The sequence below is a fragment of the Leucopleurus acutus genome (genome assembly GCF_964270905.1).
Source record: "Leucopleurus acutus genome assembly, chromosome: 16".
Lineage (NCBI taxonomy): Eukaryota > Metazoa > Chordata > Mammalia > Artiodactyla > Delphinidae > Leucopleurus > Leucopleurus acutus.
The window spans coordinates 75327630-75351922 of record NC_139158.1 but is presented as its reverse complement, the minus strand read 5'-3'; the positions used below and the strand labels follow the sequence as shown (position 1 = coordinate 75351922).

General features: G+C 53.7%; 1 protein-coding gene across 1 annotated transcript in view; it reads left to right on the top strand.

Annotated features, from left to right (window-relative positions):
• PREX1 (phosphatidylinositol-3,4,5-trisphosphate dependent Rac exchange factor 1) overlaps positions 1-24293 on the top strand; it is a 197231-nt gene that overhangs the window by 136964 nt on the left and 35974 nt on the right. Inside the window, exons 10-16 of the mRNA XM_082858089.1 lie at positions 973-1120; positions 8144-8244; positions 8782-8885; positions 9079-9128; positions 11480-11555; positions 19412-19484; positions 24048-24190. Of these exons, the coding sequence (XP_082714215.1) occupies positions 973-1120; positions 8144-8244; positions 8782-8885; positions 9079-9128; positions 11480-11555; positions 19412-19484; positions 24048-24190 (695 nt within the window). The remainder of the gene's footprint in view (positions 1-972; positions 1121-8143; positions 8245-8781; positions 8886-9078; positions 9129-11479; positions 11556-19411; positions 19485-24047; positions 24191-24293) is intronic.

Genomic DNA, 24293 nt, shown 5'->3' with positions numbered 1-24293 from the left:
TTGCATCAAAATTTATTAAAATGCCATTAGGCCAGGTAAACAACTGAACTTAGCCCCTGCTGGGGCAGGTTTATGACTTCTGACACAGATCAGGGCTGGGTGTGTGGTCAGGACTGGGGGTGGGGGTCAGGGCTGTGGCCTGGCCTGGGTGGGGCTGATCAGTATCTTTGTGGTCAGAATGGATGGCTGTGGTCAGTGCTGGACGTATGTGCTCATGAGTGGAGTGTGGCCTGAGTAGGCCTTGGTTGTTAGAATCGGGGTATCACCCAAACCCTGAGCTCAGGGCTGAGTTTCCAGGCGTGGTACATGCTGTGGTCAAGAGCACAGATCTGGAGCCAAGCTTGAGGGTCTAAATCCTGGTTCCACTACTTCTAGACGGGCAACCTTGGACAGGAACTTAATTTCTAAGGACCTCAGTTTCTTCAGCTGTAAAATGGGGATAATGGAACTTGCCTTGTAGGTTTCCCGTGAGGATCAAGTGGCATAGAGTAGGCACTATAAAAGCATTTGCTATTATTATTTGTCACTACTCTTATTGTCAGGATTGGATGGGGTCCAGGTAGAAAATATGGGGCAGTGATTGGGATCATAGTTCTGTGTGTATTGTCTAGAGAAACGGGGAAATTTCCATCCATGGCCTGGAAGGAAGGTCTCAATAGGTTTTCTGATAACCTCAGAATTTGGAAACCCATTCTCAGGTTGAAGGGTCGACTGCTTATTACCCTGGGACTTAGCCTCTCTGGACCTCAGCTTTGCAATCTGTGAAACGGGGGACTTACCCACCCTCCTCTACAAGGTCTTGTGTGGGGTCACTGGCAGGTGCCTAGAACAGTGTCCAACATGCAGGGAGTGCTCTATGGGTGACCACTGGCTGTGGCGGTAGTTGGGGGCAGCCGGGGGAAAGGCTTTCAGGAACCACATGCCCGCCTGCTCTGCTCCCCAGCGCTGGTGCTGACCGTGTCCCCTCCGCAGGCCTGAAGCTGGGCATGGAACGGGATGCGTACGTCATGATCGCGGAGAAGGGGGAGAAGCTTTACCACATGATGATGAACAAGAAGGTGAACCTGATCAAGGACCGTCGGAGAAAGCTGAGCACCGTCCCCAAGTGCTTCCTTGGCAAGTGAGTGACCCCATCCTGGCCTCCGCTGTGTCCCTGGGTCTTGGCTGGAGGCTGGAGGTGGGCAGACCCTCTGCAGCCACGTGGCTTTTCCCAGCCCTGCCCCTTCCGCCATGGGCAGAGCCACTAAGGCACCTCGAATCCTTGTGGAACAGTCCTTGGAGATCAAGGATAGTGGGTGCCCATATCAGGGCTTTCAAATGTTTTGACCACAACTCACTGCAAAATGTAAGTTTTATATTGTGACCTGGTACACACATTCACATAATATATGACTGAAGCCAAAGTTTCACAAAATTTACTGTGCTTGTTACACTCTGAAAATACCTGTCTATTCTGTTCTATTCTATTCTATTCTACTCATTTCTTCATTCATTTCAAAAATAGTGCTGAGTGAAACGCATGAAATTGATTTCACAAACTGCGAGCGGGTTTTCCACCATGGATTGAAAAATGCTGCTCTAGCATTCAAGCAAAGAGAAGCCCCTATAGATATGTCAAGCAGAAAGGTATTTAATGCAGGGAGTTGATTTCAAAGGTTTTGGAAGAACAAATGTAGACCTTTGAATTAGCCTTTTTGGACTGTCATAACAAAGTATCACCGTCATGGCAGCTTAAACAATAGAAATTTATTTTCTCATAGTTCTAGAGGCTAGAAGTCTGAGATCAAGATGTTGGCTGGGTTGGTGTCTGGTGAGGCCTCCCTTCCTGAGATACACAAGGGGAAGGGGAGGTCCATATGGTTTCAGTACTTAGGGCTTCCAATTTCTCTGTCTGGGAATTACGTTATTTCCTAATAATAAAACATTATTACCCCCCCCACCCCTATTTTATAACCAAGGATCAAGGGATCAGAGCACAGGTGAGATGGGATTGGATCCTAAACCCTCGTTTAAATCTCATTCACCTGGGGGAGGGGGCTGGGGATTGGGAGAAGCAGGAGAAATGCATTCCTTGTGAAGCCATCAGGGTGTTTCCAGGCCCTACTGTGTGTTGGACCTAGTGGTCGGTGCTCTGGAGAGGGTAGGAGAATGCCCAGGGCTCCTGACCGCACGGAGCTTGTGGGGAGAGAAGCTTGCCTGTGAGGCTGGGATTTTGTTGAGAATTTATTAACTTACACCCCACCCGCTTCCCAAAAGATTTTGAAGAGTCCTGGGGTAAAAGCGGCTGTAATTATTGTATTGCCGTAGACCAGGTGAGAGGTGCCGTGGACTGGGGTAGTCACCGTGGAGATGGGGGCACGTAGTTGCATTCTGGATCATGTGGAAGGTGACAGCATTGGCTCATGGGGTGGAGAAAAAGGGAATTAAGGATCCTGAGCACCTGGAAGGGCTGGAGTGCTGATTGCTGCGAAAGGGGAGACAGAGGCAGGTTTCAGAGGGTGGGAGTAGAGCCCAGAGGCTCCACTTGGATGCCTATACTGAGACAGGCTCCCGGACAGAGATGTCGACTTGTTAGTTGGATATGAAATCTTGACCCGGGGAGAAAAGTTCTGGCTTGGAGACCTAAGTGCAGGGGATGTGGGCATTTAGATGGTTTTCAAAGCCATGAGACTGAATGAAATCCTGCAGGGGGATGGATAGAGAGAGGGATGAGGCAGAGACTGGGCTCTGGGGCGGAGGAGGAAGCAGCAAAGGAGACTGAGAGGGAGCGGGCAGAGGGGTGGGAGGCACGCTGGCGAGTGCAGTGATCTGGAAGCCAGCTGAGGGAAGATGCAGAGCCCGTTTGCACGTGTTAAGGTCGAGATGCCCAGGAGACGTTCGCGTATTGAACAGATGTTGGATGGGCAGCTGGAGGCCAGTGTGAAGCTGGGGGCAGGGGGCCAGGGGGAGCTGATTGGTCATGGCTTGGGGCAGCAGGCAGGGGATTTTGGGGGTGTTTGGGCCCCTGGAGTTGGCCTGGATGCCTTGGAGTCAGGCTGCCCTTTTGCCCTCAGGGTTAGTTGACCCCAGCTCCATGTTCCCTGGGAGGGTCTGTGGAGGGGAGGCTGTGGGCCCCAGACCTGTGGGAAGCAGGGAGGGGGCAGCCGGGCTGGTCTCCATCAGCTAATTCCTAATCCCTGGGCAGAAAGGAGGTTTCTCTCGAGGAGGGGTTTGCTTCCGGCCCCCCCAGGGTCAGAGGACCTCCACCGCTCCCCCCCCGCCCCGCCTCTTTCCAAACCCTTTGGAGAGTTTAGTCCAGCTGGATGGGCTAACCTGTCTGTGATTAGGGCTTCAGCAGGGTGTTCTGTCTCCTCAGGAAGGATTAGGGGAGATTTCTTTTACTGCCCATTTGAAACAGGGCCAGGATTGAAGCTTGTTTGGCAATCATTGGGCCCTCAAGGACCAGACTTCCTGCAGGAGATCGTGCTGATAAAAACTCTCCTTGTGTGGCTTTGCTCTGCACACAGCCCTGGGCTCGTGGTCCTCCTCCTTCCTGGTCAGGGCCCAGCTCCTCCTCCAGGAGCAGCCGGGCCCCCTCCAGTGGAAGGAACCAGCAGCCACAGAGACACAATCGCGGAGCCTTTCTCTGCTCCAGGTGCTGCCATGTGGCCGTGCCTTTTAATCTTTGTGTGACACTGTGAGGCAGTTTACTGCCATTGTTCCCATTTTAAGGGTGAGGACACTGAGGCACAGAGAGGGAAAAGGTCCTACACAAGGTCACATGGGCACAAATTGGGGGCTGGGATTTGAACCCAGTACTTTCTCTCACCACACTCTGCTGCGTTTATCCATTTTTATCTCTATTCACCACATTTGGTTTTTCCTTGATCGTTACCTGTCTCTACTAGATGGGGGACTCCAGGAATACAAAAAGTGTCTGATTTATCTTTATAACCTTCAAGGGTTAGGCTTTGAATCAGACTTGGACTCAAGTCCTGCTTCCCCTGCCTTCTAGCTGTGTGACTTTGGGTAAGTTTCTTAACCTCTCTGAGCCTCAGTAAATGACCAATTAATGAGAGAGAATGAAATGTTTGCCTTGCCGGATTTTCGGAGGATACAGAGAGAAAACACATGTGACATGCTCAGCACATTGTGGGCAAGAGTGATGGAAATGTGATGGAGCTTAAGGAGTGGCCTGTTTCTGCCCTCATCAGAGACAAAGCTCATGGATGCCACGTGAAGAAAAACCAAGGAACGAAATCTGTGTATTTTTGTGGAGGCTTCATGGCAGGAACATGGCGTTTGCCCTCTAGGATCCTCGGATTCTAGGGAGACAAAACTGATTCCTTCATCTATCCCAGTCATTGTTTATTGAGCCCTTACTGTGTGCAAGCAGTGAACAGGACAGAGGAAACCCCTGCTCTCGTGGAGACAACAGGCCAGTAGGGGAATCAGAAACTAGATAAATACAAATAAGGAAGGGAATTTCAGTGGCTTGATGAGTTCTTTAAGGAAATAAGTAGGTTGAGGTGAGGAGGTGAGGAAAGGGGGTGTGGTTTCAGCCAGGGTGGTCAGGAAGGGCCTCTTGGGGGAGGTGACATTTTAACCAAGATCTGGATGACAAGCAAGAGCCAACCATGAGAAGATCTGGGGGAACAACATTCCTGGCAGAGGGAATAGCAGGTGCGAAAGCCCCAAGGCTGCAATGAGCCTTGAGTAAATTGAGGAACAGCGAGGAGGCCAGCGTGGCTGGAGGGAGTGAGTGGCTGGGGGGTGTCGAGATGAGGCCACAGTGGGTAGCAGGGGCCAAATCAGGCAGGTAAGGGGTGAGGGGTTCAGATTCTATCCCAGGTGCTCTGGGAATCCATTGAAAGAGTTTACGTGGGAGAGTGAGGCGAGCGAGGATGAATTCATTATACAGGCCTGGGATGAGGGCACTGTCAGAGCTTTAAGAACTCAGGGCACAAGGTGTGATGGTCTGTCTGGCAGGGCAGTCAGGGAAGGCTTCCTGGAAGAAGAAGGCCTTTGGTTATACTCTAGACAGAGTTAGATGTCATTCATTAATTGAACTCTGCCAGAATGGGAGCACCCAGGTGCAAGAGACCACACTGTCTCACCCACCTGTGGGCACAGGTACACAGTATTAGCGCGTAATAGCTGATCAATAATGATTTGTCAGGCATTGCTGCAGACACCACCCGGAAGCATCTCAGGCAGTGGAGTCACAGGGATGAACATAAAACCCCCAGTTCCTACCCTTGTGGAGCTCAAGGCCATGGAGGAGACGGGCAAGAGAAATGGGATTCTTGTATTGGGGATGAGTAGACATTGGATCTCAGCTTGGGGGTTCCCCCGGGAAGACTGCCAGGGTGTACCTGTGTGTCCCCTGTGCCTAGCCTTGGACTTGACACTTAAAATTCATGTTTACTGGGTGCACGATACTGGGGGGCAGGAAGGAAGAAGGATGCTGCCGTTAGCTGACACATGCTAACTCTCAACTAGTCCCCCATTCCCTGAATCTCAGACTCCCCGCCAAAGCAGGCTGACCTGCTCCCTGTGTCCGCAGCGTACGTCACCCTGCTCCCGGTTAGGTCTTTCTGGAAGACTGGATCTCGCTTCTCTTTGCCCCCACCCCCACCAACTGGCAGATGGCTGGTTCCCTAACCTTCTTACTCAGGGCCTTGGTATATGCTGACCTCCTGCCTGTAACACATTTCCTTGCACCCAGCGGTAGCACATGGCGCCCCACTGACACAGTGTGGTTCGCAGATGTGTTTTCCCTGGGCCACACGGTGCTTTCAGAACATTTTGGATTCAATATCAACATTTAACAGTTGGGAGATTTCACAGGAAATGCTGGGTTTCCAGCTTCTCTTGCAAAGTCGTAAGATGCTTTAGTCTTCCCATGCGGCCACAGTTGGCCGCAGTGAGGGGCTGCCGTCTTCAGAAACGCTGGCTGGTTCAGCAGAGTTTCCACCTGGTCCCTTTTACTCATTTATGAGAGTTTAAGATCCCTGCATCAGAGGTGAATTTTGTCTGGTTTTGTAGGCTGGATCCCAGCTTAGGACGCAACATGATTTGAAAGTTACCGACTAAATCCAGAAGACCCCTGAATGAACCCCTTGCCAGATGGACCCGGCTGAGGCCCAGAGAGGGACAGCAGTTTGCCCAAATTTGCCCAGTAAGTTGATCCTCAAAAAGGCTCAAGACTCAGCTCAGGGCAGAAACCTGGGTCACAGTTGCTGTCCTCTGGGCTGCATTTTTCTGCCCTTGCAGCTGCTGTGGGCAACTTCCTGTCCCCCTTTTGGGACCTGCTGTGGTCCCTGTTGGGACCCCCCACAGGGCTGCCGGTCCGTGCCAGAGGTGGCCCCCGATGGGACAGCTGGTGGGCAGCCAGAGGCCGAGTCTCCAGCTTCCGAGAGTGGGCACTCAACATCTGTTCACCTCCCCCAGCTGCCGGCAGCTTGCTTTCTGCCTCTGATTTTTGGGACTTCAAGAAGAGACCTGGGGGAGGCCAGGACCATCTCTTCCCCACTCGGGGCTCCCGCTCCACAGAATAGATCCATTTCTTCTACGCCCCCACCCCCGGCTCTCACTGGGGTTCCCTGAATGCCTCGGCACACACTGCTGCCTACACACAGGGCAGGTCTTTGCTAGCCAAACACTGCAAAGCTACAAATAGCCCTGCCCCCCTCTGGCCCTGTAATTGGAGGCAGGACAGCTGGTTTTGATAAGCTCCCCACTCTGGCCAGCTGCCACCCGCTTTCATTGAGAACAGAATGACCACATCCCCAGCTCTCCCCTGGCCTGCTGACTTCCAGTGGGTGGAGCTCTGCATGGAGCCCAAACTCTGCTCCGAGAACCAGGACCTGGGCTCTGGCTGAGCCTCTGCCCCTCTGGGTAGTCACGTTGGATTTGCCTCATTTCCTCTGGGCTTTTGAGCACTTCTTTCTTACTGAGACCTTCCTGCTTACCCCAGAACATTCCTTCTTGTTTGATGGTTCATTCCTTTATTTGTTCAAAAGATTATTGAGCCTTGCTGTGCTTTGGACCATCTTCCAGGTGCGGCGGGTGTAGAGCTGTGAATCAGACAGAGCTCCCCATCAGCATAGAGGTGACATTCTGGTTCAGGGAGATGGTTGATAAACACATAAATAAATCTGTAAATAGTATACAAATCCAGCGATAAGTGCTAAAAAGGAAGTAAAACGGAAAGATGGGGATGGTTTGTGTGGGTGTGGGGTGTCTTGATGAGGTGGTCAGGGAAGACTTCTCCGAGGAGGTGATATTTGAGCTGAGACCTAAAGAGAAAGGCTGTGTGAAGAGCTGGGGAAGGGTGTTTCTAGGCAGTGGGAACAGCAAGTGCAAAGGCCCTGAGGCAGGCAGGAGTCTGGCAGTTTTTTTTAAGCAGGGGAAGATGGTGGGTGAGACTAAAGCAGAATAAGTGAAAGGTATAGGAGATGAGGAAGGGGCAGTTCATCGTGTCAGGGCCTTGCCATCATGTGGGCAGAGTTTGGATGCTTTTCTGAGAGTAACCAGGAAGCCCACCGGAGGGTTTTAAGTGGGAGAATGAGATGACTTGATCACCCTTAGCTCTTCTGACTCTCCACAATCATCTTTCTGGGTCCTTATTTCTTCCTGCTTATTGGTTTCTTCATTCCCTCTGTCTGTTCATTCAGCCAGCCAGCCATCATCCATCTCCCCACTCATCTACCCAGTAATCTCTCCACTTATCACCCACCCATCTGTTGCCCTCCCCACCCACCTACCCACTAATTTTCCCAGCCACCTAGTCATTTGTCTGCCTGTCAGATCATCCAGTCATCTGCTCACTTTTCATTCATTTATCCACTCATGTGTCCATCCCCTCTCTCTGTCTCTCTCATCCATCCTCCCGTCCGTCCATCCATCCATCCATCCATCCATCCAGTGAGCCTGAGGCGGTGCCTGGGTCTGCTCACACCCACCCCTCTGCCATTGGTCTTGGGGAAAAGCATCTGGCCTCAGCACGACCCCCAGGCCTGTGGTGTCCTAAGCTCTGCTTTCCTGTGGGCAGTTCTGGCTGTCACTCCTGGGAGTCGGGGGGGCCAGGCCAGTTCAGTGCTGGCCCCTGTGGCCTCAGGACTGGGGAGGTCCTCTCAACCGCATGTCATGTTCCTGGCAGTGAGTTTGTTGCCTGGCTCCTGGAAATTGGCGAAATCAGCAAGACGGAAGAAGGCGTGAACCTGGGCCAAGCCTTGCTGGAGAACGGTATCATCCACCATGGTGAGTGCAGGCTAGGCCTGGGGGGCCGAACAGTAGGACCAGGTCAGAGCTCAGCAGTGCTGTGCTTCCACTAACTCAGAGGCCATTTCTGCACTTCTGTGTGGCCAGCTGTTCCTTCATGGTTTGAAGGGAGAGCCTACAGGATCAGCTAATGGATCCAAAGTGGGGAGTGAGACAGGGAAGCGCTAGGGGCGACTCGGGGCCGTTGTGTAGAGATGGGTTCATAAATCTTGACGGTGGGGTCTCACACCCCAGCCTGCTTCGTGATCTAGCTCCAGGGAGATGCTGGGCAGGTGGGCCTCAGGGCAGACTGGAGCGGGCATTTCTGGGCCTCTCATGAGACCGGCAGATGCCCCAGCCCCCAGCTGTGGGTCTCAGCGGGCCCTGCACGTAGCCGGAGGACCTGGAGTGTGGGCAGGGGCTTTGGAGAAAGTGTGCTTGGCATGGAGCCTGGCCGAGTGGAGAGTGAGGATGGTGGGCGTGGGTCAGGAGGGGCCGAGGGGGCGCCCAGCCTCACCAGCCCTGGGGTCCCTCCAGTCTCTGACAAGCACCAGTTCAAGAACGAGCAGGTGATGTACCGCTTCCGCTACGACGACGGCACCTACAAGGCCCGGAGTGAACTGGAGGACATCATGTCCAAGGTGGGAACCCCTCCACCCTGACCCCATGACCTTGACCCCACAGTCACCGCAGAGCAGGCCTCTGCCCCAGTGACCTGTTCTCCACTGCCCTCACCAGTCTCCCCTCTCCCCCCACCCTCTCTCCCAGCAGCCTGGATTTGGAGGCCCCTGAAGGATGTGGCCTGATCACAGACTCCCGTTTTTTCTCTTTCAGGGTGTGAGGCTTTACTGCCGTCTTCACAGCCTCTACACCCCTGTGATCAAGTAAGTTACTCTCTCCAGGCTTCAGTTTCACCTCTGTCTCTTCTCAGCTGTGTGGCCTTGGGCCAATAACTTAACCTGTCTGAGCCTCAGTCTCCTTCTCCATCAAATGGGGCTAATAACTGTACCTACCCTGTAGGTTTGTCATGAGGGTCAAGTGAGTAAATTTGTGGGAAACACTGCAGTGTGGTGGTGAAGGGTGTTAGTTCTGGATCTCAGCCTGCTAGTCAGCGGCTGTATGCTCTTGGGCAGTTATTTAACCTGCTGGGGCCTCAACTTTTCCCTCTGTGGAATGGGGATAATAATAGGATACACCTCAGGGCCTTTGCAGTTGCTGTTTCCTCTGCCTGGGGTGTTCTTCCCCTACATATCTGCATATCTGCTTCCTTACTTCAAATGTCTCCAATTCAGAGGGCCCCTCCCTGACCATGTGTATAAAACATCACCATCTGGAACACGCTACCCTCCTTACTTCACTTTGGTTTTCTTCTTGAAGCTTGTCAGTAGCTGACATACTGTATATTTATTTCTTAGTCTGTATACTGTCTGTACCCCAGGGAATTGTACACTCACCAAGGGCAGGGAATTTGCTCACTGCTGTGTCCCCAGACCCTTGACAACACCTAGAGTGGTGCTGGCCAGTAGAACTTCCCGCACTGATAGAGATGCTCTGTGCCTGTGCTGTCCAATGCAGTAGCCACTAGTCACACGTGGGTTTCACACTCTTGAGACTGAAGAGTGTAATCTTAACTCTGATTTAACATTAATTGGTTGAAAAACCGCCATGTACTGGAGAACGCAGTCCAGGGCAAAGGAGCCCTCAGTAAATGTTTGTTGAGTGATTGTTGAAAGGTAATTAACTTCTTTTGCCTCTGTTTCTGCATCTGTGAAATGGGCATAAGAATAGCTCACACCCCTTGGCTGATCTTGAAGATTAAATTTGACTGGCGCCTGGCACACAGTGAAGGCTCTGTCAGTGCCAGTGATTGGTGGTTGTCTTTACTGTGAAGCTTGTGGCTGTGGACGAAGGCACAGGGAGGGTGACCTGGTCCTTACCAGCTACAGAGACCTCTGCCCTCTGTCTTGACAGCTCTTGTCACCTCTCAGGAGCAGAGAGGAAGAGTCTTTTCCCAGCATTCGCTGGAGGCCAGGCCCAGGGAGCCCCTTTCACCTCCAGACCTGCCCCGCTGGCTCCTCCCCTGCTGCCTTTGTGCAGGCCCAGGAGGCAGGCGGGGCCGCCCGGGTCCAGCCTTGGCCCTTGCAGGAGAGGCCTCTCTATCGGCCCCCAGAGGAGGAAGTGGCTGGGCTGGCAGCGGGTCCCCAGTTACCGCGCACGTGACCTGCTGGGCTCCTCAGTTCCTGAAAGCCTGAGAAGAACTCCCCAACCGGCCTTTCTCAGCCCCGACAGGGGCTCCCCAACCGGCCTTTCTCAGCCCCGACAGGGGCTCCCCAACCGGCCTTTCTCAGCCCCGACAGGGGCTCCCCAACCGGCCTTTCTCAGCCCCGACAGGGGCTCCCCAACCGGCCTTTCTCAGCCCCGACAGGGCCCGGCCGCAGAAACTCACTCTCGTCAGCTTCAAAGGCTGAGAGATTGTTGCAGTTTGGCGGCAAGGTCCGCACAACCCTTTGTACCAAGACTTGGCAGGAATTAGTTGCTACAACAGGTCAAAGCAAAGAACTAGGACCCTGACAGCCCCCTGCCTTCTGCTCTGTCCTGACTTGCCCACACCAGCCCACGGAGAAGCATTTCCATGTCGGTATTGTTTTGTTACCTTTAGACACACGAATGTTAACAGCAAAACAAAAGGAAAGAATTGGAAGTTTTTCTCATTACTCAGAGTAAATCAGGGTTCCGCAGGCTCAGCATTTTTGACGTTTTGGTCTGGATAATTGTTTGGGGGCTGTTCTGGGCAGTTTTGAATGTTTAACAGCATCCTGGTGTCTATCTGCTGGTTGCTGGTAGTACCTCCGCACTCCGCCCCCCAGCCAGGTCATGGCAGCCAAAAATGTCACTAGACACGGCCAGGTGTTCCTTGGGGGGCATAGCCATCCCTGCTTGAGAGCCCCAGGCTGGGGAAAGCTTCCAGAGCCTTAGAGCCACCTACTCCTGCCCCTTGATGCTGTTGGTGAGGATGGGGTCCTGGGTTGGGACAGACCTGCCCTCAGTGACACTGTGAGTGAGGTGTGGAGTCAGGGCTGGACTCCCTGCCTGCTGCTCTCCCCGACCCCCCTGCCTCTGACCCGTGGCTGGAGAGCCTGGCGATCCTCGGACCCCGAGCTCTTTGAGTAGGGACATTGGGACTATTTCCCCTCCCTCCTCCCTGATCTGCTCACGGCCTGCTTCCTCTCCACAGGGACCGCGATTACCACCTGAAGACGTACAAGTCGGTGCTGCCCGGAAGCAAGCTGGTGGACTGGCTGCTGGCCCAGGTGAGAGCCCCTCCAAGCAAATGTGACCCGTCGTCCCCTCTGCCCAGGCCTGAGGGGCTAACCAGGATGTTGGCCTTTGAGGTTTAAAAAAATTTTTTTAATTATTTTTTTAATTGTGGTAAAATACACATAATATAACATTGATCATCTTAACCAATTTTAAGTGTACAGTCCAGTAGCCCTAAGTCCACTTCCATTATTACACAGCCATCACCCCCATGCACTTCCAGAGCTCTTTCCATCTTGCAGAACTGAAACTCTGTCCCCATTAAATAGTAACTTCCCATTCCTCCCTCCCCCCGGCCCCTGGCAGCCGTCCTTCCACTTTTCTCTCTGAGTTGGCCGGCTGTAGGTGCCCTGTGTAGGTGCAATCATGCAGTGTTTGTACTTCTGTGTCTGGCTTGTTTCACTCAGTTTAATGTCTTCAGGGTTCATCCACGTTGTAGTCTGTATCAGAATTTCCTGCCTTTTAAAGGCTGAATGATATTCTCTTTTGAGGATAGAGCACATTTTATTTATCTATCAGTTAAGGGACACTTGGGTGGCTGCCACCTTGAGGCTTTCCTTTTTAAAAGTGGGACGGTCCCGGGCAAACTGGGACAAGTTGGTCTCATCCTGCCACAGAGCCTCCATATAGGGCTTGCCAAGCTATTCCCTTATCCTAGGTTCCCAGTGAGTGGGGGCCGGGCAGAGTCTTGGAAAAATCTCTGTGCTGATTTTGCTGCAACTTCCCAAAGGTGATTTGTTCCATCGAGGTGCCGTGGACACTCTTACCTACCTGCCTCTTATACCTTATGGCTTCTGTTTGCAGGGCACTTACTCTGGGCCAGGCCCTGTCTGGACTTTGTGCAGTATCTCATTGAGTCCTCCAACCCATTTCCAGATAGGGAACTGGGGCCCAGATAGGCCAAGTGCCTGGTTCAAGGGCACACAGCCTGGCAGCAGTAAAGCTGGAAATCGGATGGGTGCATCGTACGTACTTAGGCCTCATTTCTGCAAACTTTTCAGGGAGCCTGCAAGAATGTTCATTCATAGTCTGTAAGAAGAACGTAATGTCTCCAAAGACAAGAAGACAACTGTGAAATCTAAATGTTTAAACTTTCATAGAGTGCAGCTTTATGGCAGCCTTATTAATTGTTAAGTTTAGCATTCATAGAAACTTCATTCCATTCAAAAACAATTTGTTGCCTGGATTTTCTCATGTCGAACAAATTCCTGATGATTGCCTAGAAATCATAGCCAATCTATGTAAAGTAAATGCTTCTTGGCGTCAAATAACTTCAAAATCAAGTTTAGAAAAATTCTTGAAAAAAAATTTTCAAGCCCCCAAAACGTATTTAATGTAGGATGTATGTGCATTTTAATATGTTTGCTATGATGTGGGGCCCTAAGATGCGGGAGGTCTTAAAATGACCTTGGATTTGAATTCAGATTTGCACAGCTGGGAAGCACAGAGGTGCTAACCATTGCACTACACCGCACACTGCCCCCTCCTTAGGATCCCCTGAAGCCAGCTCAGAGCATGTGCTTTATTTATAGCCAGGCAGACCTGGGTTCAAATCTCAGCACTGCCACTTCTCAGCTGAGTGATCTTGGACAAGCCGCTTAACCTCTCTGTGCCTCAGTTTCCACACCAGTAAAATGAAGCTCAAAACAATACCTTCCCCTTTAGATTATTTTGAGGATTCAGTGAGTCAATCATCTAAAGTGCTTATTAGAACAGCGCCTGGCACAGAGTAGTTGCTTAGTAAATGGAACTGTTATTAAAATAATTCCTCATTTCCTTCCCAAAGGATTCAGGGTGCCTCAAAATTCCACGCAGTGTGGAAGGAAGGCTGAAGAAATTACAGAGGGACTTGGGGGTGCAGGAACAGACGGCTGGGGAGAGCCGAGGGGCAGTCTGTTTGGGGTCCCATCTTCTGAGTGGGCTGTGACAGGGGAGGGGTGATTTATCTTGTGGTTTAGGTTCTTCGTTCAGACCCCAGGCGTGCCGGGGTGTAGGGCTCTCTGAAACGCTGCTTCTCCCCACCTTGGACCTTTGTGGCCTCGTGTTTCCTGAGCTCCACGGCTGACTGTTGGTTTCAAGGCGCTATGTGGACTTTGCCTTAAGTGGCGAATCCCAGGCCTGAGCTGGGAGTGGGGTGGGTTACCGAGCTGATGAGAAGTCAGTGAACCTGGGAAATATCTGGAGATGGAATCACAGGATGCACCGCTCTGGGGCTGGGAAGGGGTCACGGATAGGTCCTGGGGTTTTGGGGCGGTGGGTTTTCCCTTCGTTCACAGTAATGGGAAGGCGGTGGGGGGTGGGGGGAGAAGTTGAGCATTCTCCTTGGCCGTGGAAAGGCGCTGCCTTTGGGGTGCCCACTGTACTCCCTAGTGGAGTGGAGGAGGTGGGCGGGGGAGGGGCAGGCTTTGCACACCTGCTGCTCAGGAGGCATCTCTACCGCAGATACTCTGTTCCTTGTCACCTCCTGGGTGGTATTTGCAATGACGGGGCAGAAGAGAGTGTAGAAAAATCCGACAAGAGGGCTCATGGGCTCATCCCTTTCTTCCTCCTAACACCTGCTGTGTATAAGGCACTGTTTTGGGTTCTGGGGGGACAGCAGTGGACAAGACAGACAATGCTCCTGCCCTCGTGGATGTTAAATTCTGGTGAGGGGTAGGAGAGGCGTTTAATAAACCAGGAAAAGTAGTAAAACACTTCGTTAGCTGGTGCTAGGTGCCAGCTCGGGGGGAGCTGCGGGCGGGAGTCGACCTTTCACGGGGGTGGGTGGGGATGTGGTTGTTCACAGGCGGCAGAGAAGGTGGTGTTTTGAGCAGGGACCTTGGAATAGAGACCGGAGGGAGGTGGGGAACGAGCCAGGGGGCCGTCTGGGGCCGGAGCTTTCTCTGAGCGGACAGCAGCTCGGAGGCTCTGAGTGGGGTGAGCTTGGAGGGTCTGGGGGTGGGGAGAGGCCAGTGTGGCTGGAGTGGCGTGAGCGAGAGGGAGGGTGATGGGGAAGCTGGTGGGCAGCCAGCCCCAAGGGGCCTTGTGAGCTCTTGGGAGGATTTGGGCCACTGCAGGGCTCTGAGCACAGGTGGGACAGCAGCTGACTTCGGTGGGATAAGATGCTCGGGCTGTCGGGGGACCAGTGAGGAGGCGGCTTCAGAACTGCCGGTGGGGAGCGTGGTGGCTGAGAACCGGGTGGCCGCGGGGGAGGGGACAAGAGTGGTCAGGTCTGGGATTCTTTGAAGGGAGACCTAACGGAGTCTGCTGTTGAATGGACGGAGCGGGCGGCAGTGGTGAGAGACACAGGAGTCCTGAATGACTGCAAGGCCCTTGGCTGAGCTGGGAGGCTCAAGAGTGCGCCCTGGAGCACCCCGGCAAGGAGGAGAACCGGCCAGAGCAGCGGCCTCTGTTGGTTTCTCTTTATGATCGGTGTTGGGCACGGCAGGGGCCTGCTTGTGGCCCGTGCTGTCAGATTAGCTGTGATCCTGGCCGAAGGCCCCATGGAGTAGCCCGAGTCATTGTCAGTTGGTCCAGAGGACCCCCCCCTCCCCGCCCCCTGCCGCCATCCCCCAGCATACAGTCACAGTGGAGGCAGGGGGCGGATGGTGGAGTGAAGGTTGCAGCTGACCCTCTGTCCGCTTCAGCAGGCCTCGCATGGCTTGGCCTGGTCTGGGGACACAGGGAAGCTAATTGGAGTTGACATAGGATGGCTTCCATGCGACTGACCGAACGACAGCTGGCATCTGGCCCCGGGTCAGGGAAAGGGGGGGACGGTGTGCGTGTGGGTCTCTCTGTGGGGGAGAGGTTGGTGATGAGGATGTGGCCTTGAAGACTGCTTACAGCAGGTCTTGATTTCAAGAGTCATCCCCACCTGCACTTTAGCAGGCAAGTCAAGAAGAAAACATATAATTGTGTAGTTCAGCAGGGTTATTTTGCTTTGAACACATGTTCATTTCTAACTCTAGGTCATTATGCTCCTTGAAACAAAATGTTGATTGAAACCCCTTAGATCAGCTAGAAATACTTTTGGCTGCACATAGTAGGAAACCTGACTTACACAGTCAAGACATTTTTCTCTCGCATAATAGGAAATCTAAATTATACAGTAAAGACATTTTTTGCCCATATAACTAGGCGTCCAGAGTTCATGGTCCTAGAGCTCAACAATGCCATTTATACCCATGCTCTTTCCATCTTTTTGCTCTGCCATCTTGCCAGCTGCCTCATTGTCATAAGACAGCTGCCACAGCTCCAGGTATCACATCTATGTAGACCTATGGCCAAAGGCAGGCAGCAGGGGCAGTTGGAAAGAGCTTTCTCACTATTTTTATTAGGAGAGGAAACTTCCCCCAGTCCCCTCCCTTGCCCAGTGGTCTTCCCATTAGGTCTCATGGCCAGGTGGGTCCCTCATGTACCCCTAAACCACTCCCTGGGGGAAACAATAAGGATTGCTGAGAGTGCCTTAGAATTCCTCAGAATTCATCCCTTGAGGCTGGGGGAAGGGCTCCCTACCAACTACTCAGATGAACGAGAGTTCTTTTAGCTCAGAGGATAAGGCGGGTATTAGTCATTTGATTGACAAGCTATGTACTGTATCACTTCTGATCTTCTGTGTGTATTATCTCATTTAATCTTCAGAAAACAGTTGTTGTCCCCATCGTACTGATGAGGAAACTGAGGCTCAGATTATGTAACTTGCCTCAGGATACACAGAAACGAGGTACTCCTATAAGATTGTGTATGGTGGGGGGCCTTCATGACGCCTTGGTAGTCAATAATAATAGAAATTGTAATAATAATCCTCTGTATTGATTATAGCTTGTACTGTGGAGTCTGAGTGGGGAATACCACTGAGAGGTGGCAGAGGCCTTGGAAAGTCAAGGGCAAGTCTGGGGATAAAAAGTACAAATGAGGAAATGAAAGTCAGAGAGGTTAAGGAATTCCCCACGGTCACGGTTGGCCAAACAGGGGTTTAAACCCGGGGGATCCAGCTCCAGGGTTTGCTCTCCTCACCTCTTTGCTCATGGTTTTTTGGTCTGTGCTGCCTGGACTCCAGGATGCCCTAGGCTGTGGCCGTCAAAAGGAGGGCGGGGGTCGGTGGGCTGGGGCAGGAGAGAGCAGGGACAGGCCAGGAGCCAGGTGCGGGATGGCTCATATCTGCCGGCTCCTGTTCCGGCTCCGCAGAAATGTGCCCTGAGCACCCGCTATGCTGACCTCCATGCTCAGGCAGATGGCAGTGCTGACGGCGGCGGGGTTTCTAGCATCTGGGGTGGGGTGGCAAGGCTGGGGTGGGTGAGCAGGCAAAGGGCCAGGCCGGCAGCTCAAGGCACTAGCAGAGGCAACAAAGGATAAACAAGGACAGGGCAGGAGCCCTGGCCGTAACGCTGGGTAACTCTCCTCCCCTCCTGGAGCCTCAGTTTCCCTATTTGTAACTTGGAGGGAAGGTCCGGCTGTAAAAGGATTCCACTCTCATGCTGTAAACTTGGGCAAGTGCCAAGCCTGTCTGTGCCTCAATTTCTTCATCTGTCAAATGGGGTTAATAAGAGCGATTGCCTCTGGGTTGACCATCTAGGTAGTTAGGAGGAGCTGACATGGGCACTGAGACCTGAAAAGCCAGGGCAGGGCATTCCAGGGGGAGGAAGGAGTAGGTGCAAAGGCCCTGAGGTGGGGTCTCATGTCGTGTGTGGAAGGAGCAGCAAGGAGGCCGTCGTGGATGGAGCCCGCAGTGAGGGGGGCTGGTGGGCGAGTGGGGGATGAAGGGGAAGTGTGCTGCGGAGGTTCACTGCACAGGGCTGTGTGTGCCTGTGCCTTCCTCTGGGAGGGGAGAAAATGGGGACTGGATGACTTCCGGTTTCCCCACGGCTGGCAGCATGTGGGGTGGGGGCTTGCTTTTCAGGCGGTGGACACATCCCGCGTTGGCATATTTCACTCTTGAACAGAGAATCCCTGTGCTGTTCTCACTTTGGGAGCCACCCCATGGGTCACCCCAGGGCCCTTTGAAGAGAAGAGAGGCCGGGACGGGCTGGGATGGGCTGGGAGCCCAGGATGTGAGAGCTTCGGAAAGCTAGGTGGGCTCCAGACGCCTGCCCGGGCCCCCTGGGCTGCAGGGCTGGGCCTGCCCGCCTCCTGGGCCCCTCACAGCTGGGGGCGGCTGCTCCGGATGTGGCCTCTTGCATGGATGGCCGCCCTGCTGGCGGGGCTGTGAGCGTGCTGGCTCTCCAGCCACTGGCCCGCGGTCCCGCAGGACAGATTTGTCATCTCTGAGTCAGCCTGGGGCAGCTAGAGCAGCTGAGGCCAGTGGCTCCCCCAGGCTCTGCTGGGGCCTTGGCAGGCTGGGGCCTGCAGCTCTGAATTCATTTCTGCTGTAGCTGAGGAATTCCCTCCCTGGCCCCTCCGCTGCTGGCAGGGGCCTGGGGGGGATACACCAACAGTGGAGGCCTCTGGCCTGGCTCTGTCGGGCCAGTGCCTCTTGGAATAACTTCTCCCTTGGGCAGTATTTTAAACGAGAGGCTGGCTGAGCGGAGCGAAGCCCATTGACCTGGCCACAGACTAATGCATGAGTTAGTCCCTGCTGACAATGTCTTTATTCAATCAGGAAGTATGTACCGAGCACCTACTGCATGCCAGGCTCTGTTCTAAGCACTTAGGCTTCAGCAGGGAACACAATAGATCAAAGGCCTTTTCCTTAGAGCTGAACTTCTCACTCACCCTGCTTTCGCCGGCCATGTTATTTTCTGTACTCTAAGCTTTGTCCACCTCTGGACCTCTGTCCGTGCTGTTTCCTTGGCCTGTCACTTCCCCTACGTACACACACAACTCACATACTTTGCCTGGATATACTGAGATGATTTGAGTTGCAAGAAACAGAAACAGTATCTGGCTAACTTAAGGAAAGTAAAAAAGAGAAGGTGACTTATTGAGAAGTCCACAGAGCACCCAGAGAGTCAGGGGGAGACCCAGGAGCCAGGTCCTAGGAGGAGTTGGCACCAGGAGACTCCCAGCTTCTCGGGAGCAGGCGCAGAGGGGCACCGTCTCCAGGGCACACTCTCGGGGAGAATCGGCACCAGCTGTTCCCTGACCTTGGGTTCCTCTGCTCAGGGAGGAGCCAGGTCAGTTAGGAGTTGAACTTGAGTTCTAGTATCAGAGAGCCAACTACAGAGGCTGAAACAAATTAGGGGTTTATTTTTCTTTGGTATGAGAGAAGCCCAGAGGTTGGTGGTCCAGAGCTGCTAGTACAATCTCATGATATCTTTGAAGACCACCCCTGCTCTTTCTTTTTGCTCTGCCATCCTTAGTATGTTTCTATTTTTGAGGTCACGTTGTGCTCTAGGGTGACTGCAGGAGCTCCAGCCATCGCACCTTTGTTCCAGGCGGGAGGAAGAGAAAGGAAGGACCGGGGACAAAGAATGTTTTGCCAGAGCTCCCTATCAGTGGTTTCTGCTTATATCTCATTGGCCACCTCTAGCTGTAAAGGAGGCTGGGATCTGTGGTTGTCTAGGTAGATGAATTGCTGTCTGTAAGAGTGAGGGTTTCAGTGCTAGGGCGGGATGGGGCCGGGGAGGGTTGTTGCTGGGCAGCCGGCAGTGTCTGCCACATAAAATCGCCCTTGCTCGTCTGTGGTGTTTATGGCACACCATGCATTTCTCACATGTAAATAATTAACATGCAGTCAAATACTTCTCTTGTTTGGTGTTTATTAATAACAGTCACAGACACGGTTGGGGGATACCACAGGAAACAAGACAGACACACATCCCTGCCCTCGTGGAGTCTCCATTCCCGGTGGTGGTGGGCTTTTTCCCAGCCTGGCTCAGCCCCTTGGCTCAGCGGGTCCACCTAACACCCTCTGCTTCTTGTTCTGTTCCAGGGCGATTGCCAGACACGCGAGGAGGCGGTGGCGCTTGGTGTGGGCCTGTGTAACAATGGCTTCATGCACCACGGTAATCCGCCCCTTCCCCTTCAGCCCAGTCTCCCCGGGGTGGGGTGGGGGTCCTGTCCTGGAACAGAAGAGCTGGCAGGGACCCTGGTCCCTGGTGCATTTTATGGCAGGGGGAAACTGAGGCCCAGAGAGAGCAAGTGGTGGGCTGGCGGCTGCCCAGCGTGCCCGTGGGTGAGCCCGGGCTGGATGCCGAGTGGGCCTGTGCTGCCCTTCCCCACCCCACCCGCCCCGTTCTTCACTGATGGGGACATCACTTCAGGTGGCCAGTGGGGACCAAGGTGGCTGGTAAAGATTGGCTGAAAAACACAGACCGGATGTGAGGTCAAATCCATGGACTTCCTAAGCCCTTCCTCCCTCATGGGATGTGGCCTCCCAGGGTGGGCAGTGAGGGTGGACGACGCGGACCTGGCCCACGGGCATCCGGGGAGGAGAGGAGAGGAGAGGAGAGGGGTCCGTGGGGACAGAGGACGGGCGGGTTGTGAGCATGAGAGAAAGGAGGCCAGGCGGGGCCTCGCCCCTCAGATGCCTCACTCCTCCCCACACAGGGAGAAGCACCTAAGAGGGAGAGGGGCAGACGGTCCGAGATGGTCCTGGGGCAGGAAGCTGGGGAGAGGGAGGGAGAAAATGGTTCCATTGACACCATTTTCAGTTAACACAGAAGTGATACTCTGCGTGCCCGGCCTCCTCCTAAGAACTCTGCATGTAGTAATGAGTTTCGTCCTTGGGGCGATCGATCCTTTGATGTTGGTAAGAATGTCATCCCCGTCTGTAAACGAGGAATGGAAGCTCAGGCAGCTGGGACACTTGCTCAAGGTCACCTGACAAGGAGGGGCTGGGATTTGAACCCAGGCAGGCTGGCGTCGCAGGCCACATGTCAACCACTGAGCTCTGTGGCCTGTCCTTGTGGCCCTTGGCGAGCCCTGAGGCTCCCACCCTTTTGGGACAGTGGACTTTGAACCTCCACTAAGGAGCCTTTCTCCTGTTTCCAGAACACTCCCCAGGGCCTTGTCACTTGCAGTGTCTCTCGCCCGGGTGTCCCTCCCTCCCTGCCTCGCCCGCTCACTTCTTCAGTGTTTCTGCTCAATTCGTGCCTCCCCAGCGAGGTCACCTGGGCACCTGCTAGGATGGCTCCTCTCTTTCCTCACCCCCTGGCCCAGCTCAGATTCGCTTTTCTCCCTGGAGCTGCTCTGTCCCTGCGAGGCTGATTCCACACCTCCCCTCCATCTTTGCTCATCCTGCTGTCTTCCAGAGGCCGCCTCCTGCGTGCAGGCACCGTGCTAGGCTCTGGGGACCGGGGTGAGCACGATGGATGCAAGTCTTGCCCTCGTGTGCCCGTACACACGTGTGCGCATCACACGACAGTAAATAAGTACATTTTCTGGACTCTTGTGAGTGTGTGAGGAGGACTTTGGCTCTTACTCTAGTGAGCTGGGCGTCCCGGAGGCTTCTGAGCAGGGGAAGGATGTGCCTGGCTGGGCTTCTGCAGGTCCCCTCTGGCTGCCTGCGGAGAGTGTCTGTGAGGGTGGGGGCGGAAGCAGGAGGCCAGGGAGAAGGCGGCTGTCACAGTCCAGAGGAGGGACCACGCTGCCTGGATGCACGTGGTGGCAGCGGAGGCCTGAGACTCGGGAAGGGCTTCTGGCCCTTCCTCCTCCCAGCGTCTGCTCTGTGCTCCAGCTCAGGGGTTGGCAGACTCTGTCTGCAGAGGGTCAGACAGTAAATATCTTCGTCCTTGGAGGCCGCGCAGTCTCTGTCACAGCCCAGCTCTGCCCCTGTAGCCTAAAAGCAGCTGCAGGGGGATGTGTAAACAAGTGGGTGTGGCTCTGAGCCAGTAAAACTTCATTTAGCAAAACAAAGTTTTCTACCCCTGGTCTAGCTGCTGGATTTCCTCTTCAGCAGGGAGAGAGAGGCGCCCCTGGGGTGACAGGTCATCGGATTTGCCCCCTGCCTCGTAGCCGGCAGGCCCGGTTTTGGGCCTGACTCGGCGGACTGCCGGCAAAGCCATGCTCCTCCCCGGCCTCAGTTTCCCCATCTTTCCCTTCCCATCTGAGCTCAGCGTGGCCACAGCTCTGTGGGGTTGGGACTCACTCTGGGGCAGGTCGGGAGCCCGGCAGCCTCGGTCATTCCCGAAAGCCGCTCTGTTCCCTGCGGGGGCCCTCGCAGCTCCATCCCCCCCCTCCCGTCAGCTGGGCAGAGCCTCTCATTTGTGGGTGAGAGTAATTAGGGGTCCACCCCAGCTACTATTTTGGGAAGGCGGCTAGCTGAGGACACTGTGGAGGGGGTGATCCCAGGCGACAGCAACACCCTCAGGGTCACTCAGGGAGAGAAACTGCAGGGCGCGGTCCTTGCTCCCTTGTTCCTGCCACGAACTCAGAAATAGGCTGAAAGAGGAAAGGGCCAGATCCTAGGGTTGTGGCCGCTGCGGAATGCAGGTTAGGGTGCAGGGTGGGGCGCGGGGCGGGGCCCGTGGGGCACCTCCCGTGCTGTCCGACCTGAGCTCCCGGGGCTCTGAGGTGTCCCCGGGGAGGGACCCAGAGGCCAGCGGTCCAGTGCCTTGGGCACATACAGGGAAACTGAGGCTCACCATTTAATCCTCGCAGCCACCCCGGGAAGTTGGTGCCGTTATTATCCCCACAGATGAGGAACCTGAGGCTCAGAGAGGCTAAACGGCCGTGAAGTTGGGAGGGGCCGGGCAGGGATTTGAACGTGGATCTGTGCCCGTCTCAAGAAGCCTGGCCAGTGGCCTCGACTGGAAGTTGGGAGTGGTTGGCTCTCACCTGGCTGAGCTCCCTGACTCCGGGATTCCAGATGTTTCCCCACATATTTCAGCCGAGACACGAGACACAACACGGTGCTTCCTCTTCCCACTCCCTGAGTCTTTTAGCCTCGTGTTTACAGTGGAGGGGAAGCCAGCTGGCCTCCTGGGGCCTGGCTCCCAGCTCTGGGGAAAGCAGCAATCTGTGTGTCTGTTGTCTCCAAGGAGGTAATAGAGGTGGCCTGAGAACGGTGCTCACAAACAGCGAGCTGTCCCGGGAAAGGAAGGAGACAGGAAGGAAGGGCTCCTGATGCTTTCCATGTCACCAAAGGTCTTCGGGGACGGCGGGGACATCGCAAAGCTAAGGCAGCTGCTTGTCCTTCTTTCGGGGACCTGCTGACTTCAGACGATTGCCTCGATTTCTCCCCTTTATTTAATTTGTCCTCGCCCCCATCTATCAGGCCAGGCTGGGCAGTATGGTGAAGAGGAGGAGCCTGGGCTCTGTGACCTTGGGCAGTTTATTTAGCTCCTCTGGGCTTCAGTCTTCCTGTCTTTAAACGGGGTGCAGCAGGTCCTTCTTTGTCTGCAGAGTAAGTGAACTTAAGCCTGTATCCCCGGCGTGCCCTGCACGAGAAGGTATTTAGTTAAATTGTAATCCACAGGGACCACATCACACGCTGATTGTTACTGGTTCTTTTTATTCATTTTCCTGCGACTTGTCTTAGAACAGAGGTCAGAAGACTTCTTCTGTAAAGGCCCAGATGGTAAATATTTTAGATTTTGTGGACCATACAGTCTCTTGCAATTATTGAATTCTGTCATTGTGGCCCCAAAGCACCCCAGACAATATGTCAATAAATGGGTGTGGCTGTGTCCCAATAAAGCTATTTCTAAAAGGCAGGAGTGGGCCACACTTGGCCCACAGGGGCTGCGTGTGTTAGTCCCTGGTCTAAAGGGTTTCACTGTGGTCTCTTTCTGATTGTCAGTGAGGGTGAGTTCATACAACTGCTGCCCACTTAGATTTTCCCATATGTTAGTTGTTCATTCATATCCTTTGCCCTTTTATCGATGAGTTTCCCAGCTTTCTCTGTTGATTTGTTGGAGTTTCCTATATATTCTAGGTATTTATTCTTTGTTGGTTTTAGACAGTACAATTAGTTTTGAATCTGCGGCCTGCCTATGGCCTTCCTACTGAATGGAAGTCCTTAATTTTATCATAGTGCTTTTTGGGGGGTCTCGTATATGAGCTCCTTTTCTGCTCTAGGACAGAGATATTCTCCTGCATCTTGTTTGGTGAGCTTTAGCTGTTCTGTTCCTATGTAGGTGTTTAATCCAAAAGGAATTTATTGTTGTATATGGTATGAGGTAGGGATCCGGTTTTATTTTTTCTTTTCCCGTGAGTCAGTTTTCCCTGTACCATCTGTGGAATATTCCACGTGATCGTTCGGCATCCATCAGACGCTGAGTTCCCGTAAACACAGCGTCCTCTTATGTGATTGCTGTTCTCTTCCGCTGGCCTTTAATCTGCTTCTGTTGTGGTTCCACACAGGTTTTGTTACCATGGCTTTGTAATATGCCTTTATAGCAGTGGGGCGAGTTCAGCTTTTTCAAGGGAAGTCAGAAAGCCAGGCTTTTATGTCGAATATCCTAATATGTTAGTATTGGCACAGGATTTTACTTAATAGCGCACCGTGCTGGCCAAACCAAACTTGTCCAGGGGCTGGTTCCGGCCCGTGGCTGCCAGTTGGCATATGCTCCTGAAAGCTTCCCATGTGAGCCTGACCTTGCGCTTGCATGTCTGTGGGTTCACAGTGCTGGAGAAGAGCGAGTTCAAGGATGAGTCCCAGTACTTCCGTTTCCACGCAGACGAGGAGATGGAGGGAACCAGCAGCAAGAACAAACAGCTTCGCAGCGACTTCAAGCTGGTGGAGAACATTCTGGCCAAGCGCCTGCTGGTAGGAGCAGAGCTGTGCCGCTGCATCTTCCTTCCCAGACCCGCCTGCAGGCCCGGGAACTGGGCAACCTTCAGGTTATGGCTGGAGAAGTTGAGGTCAACTT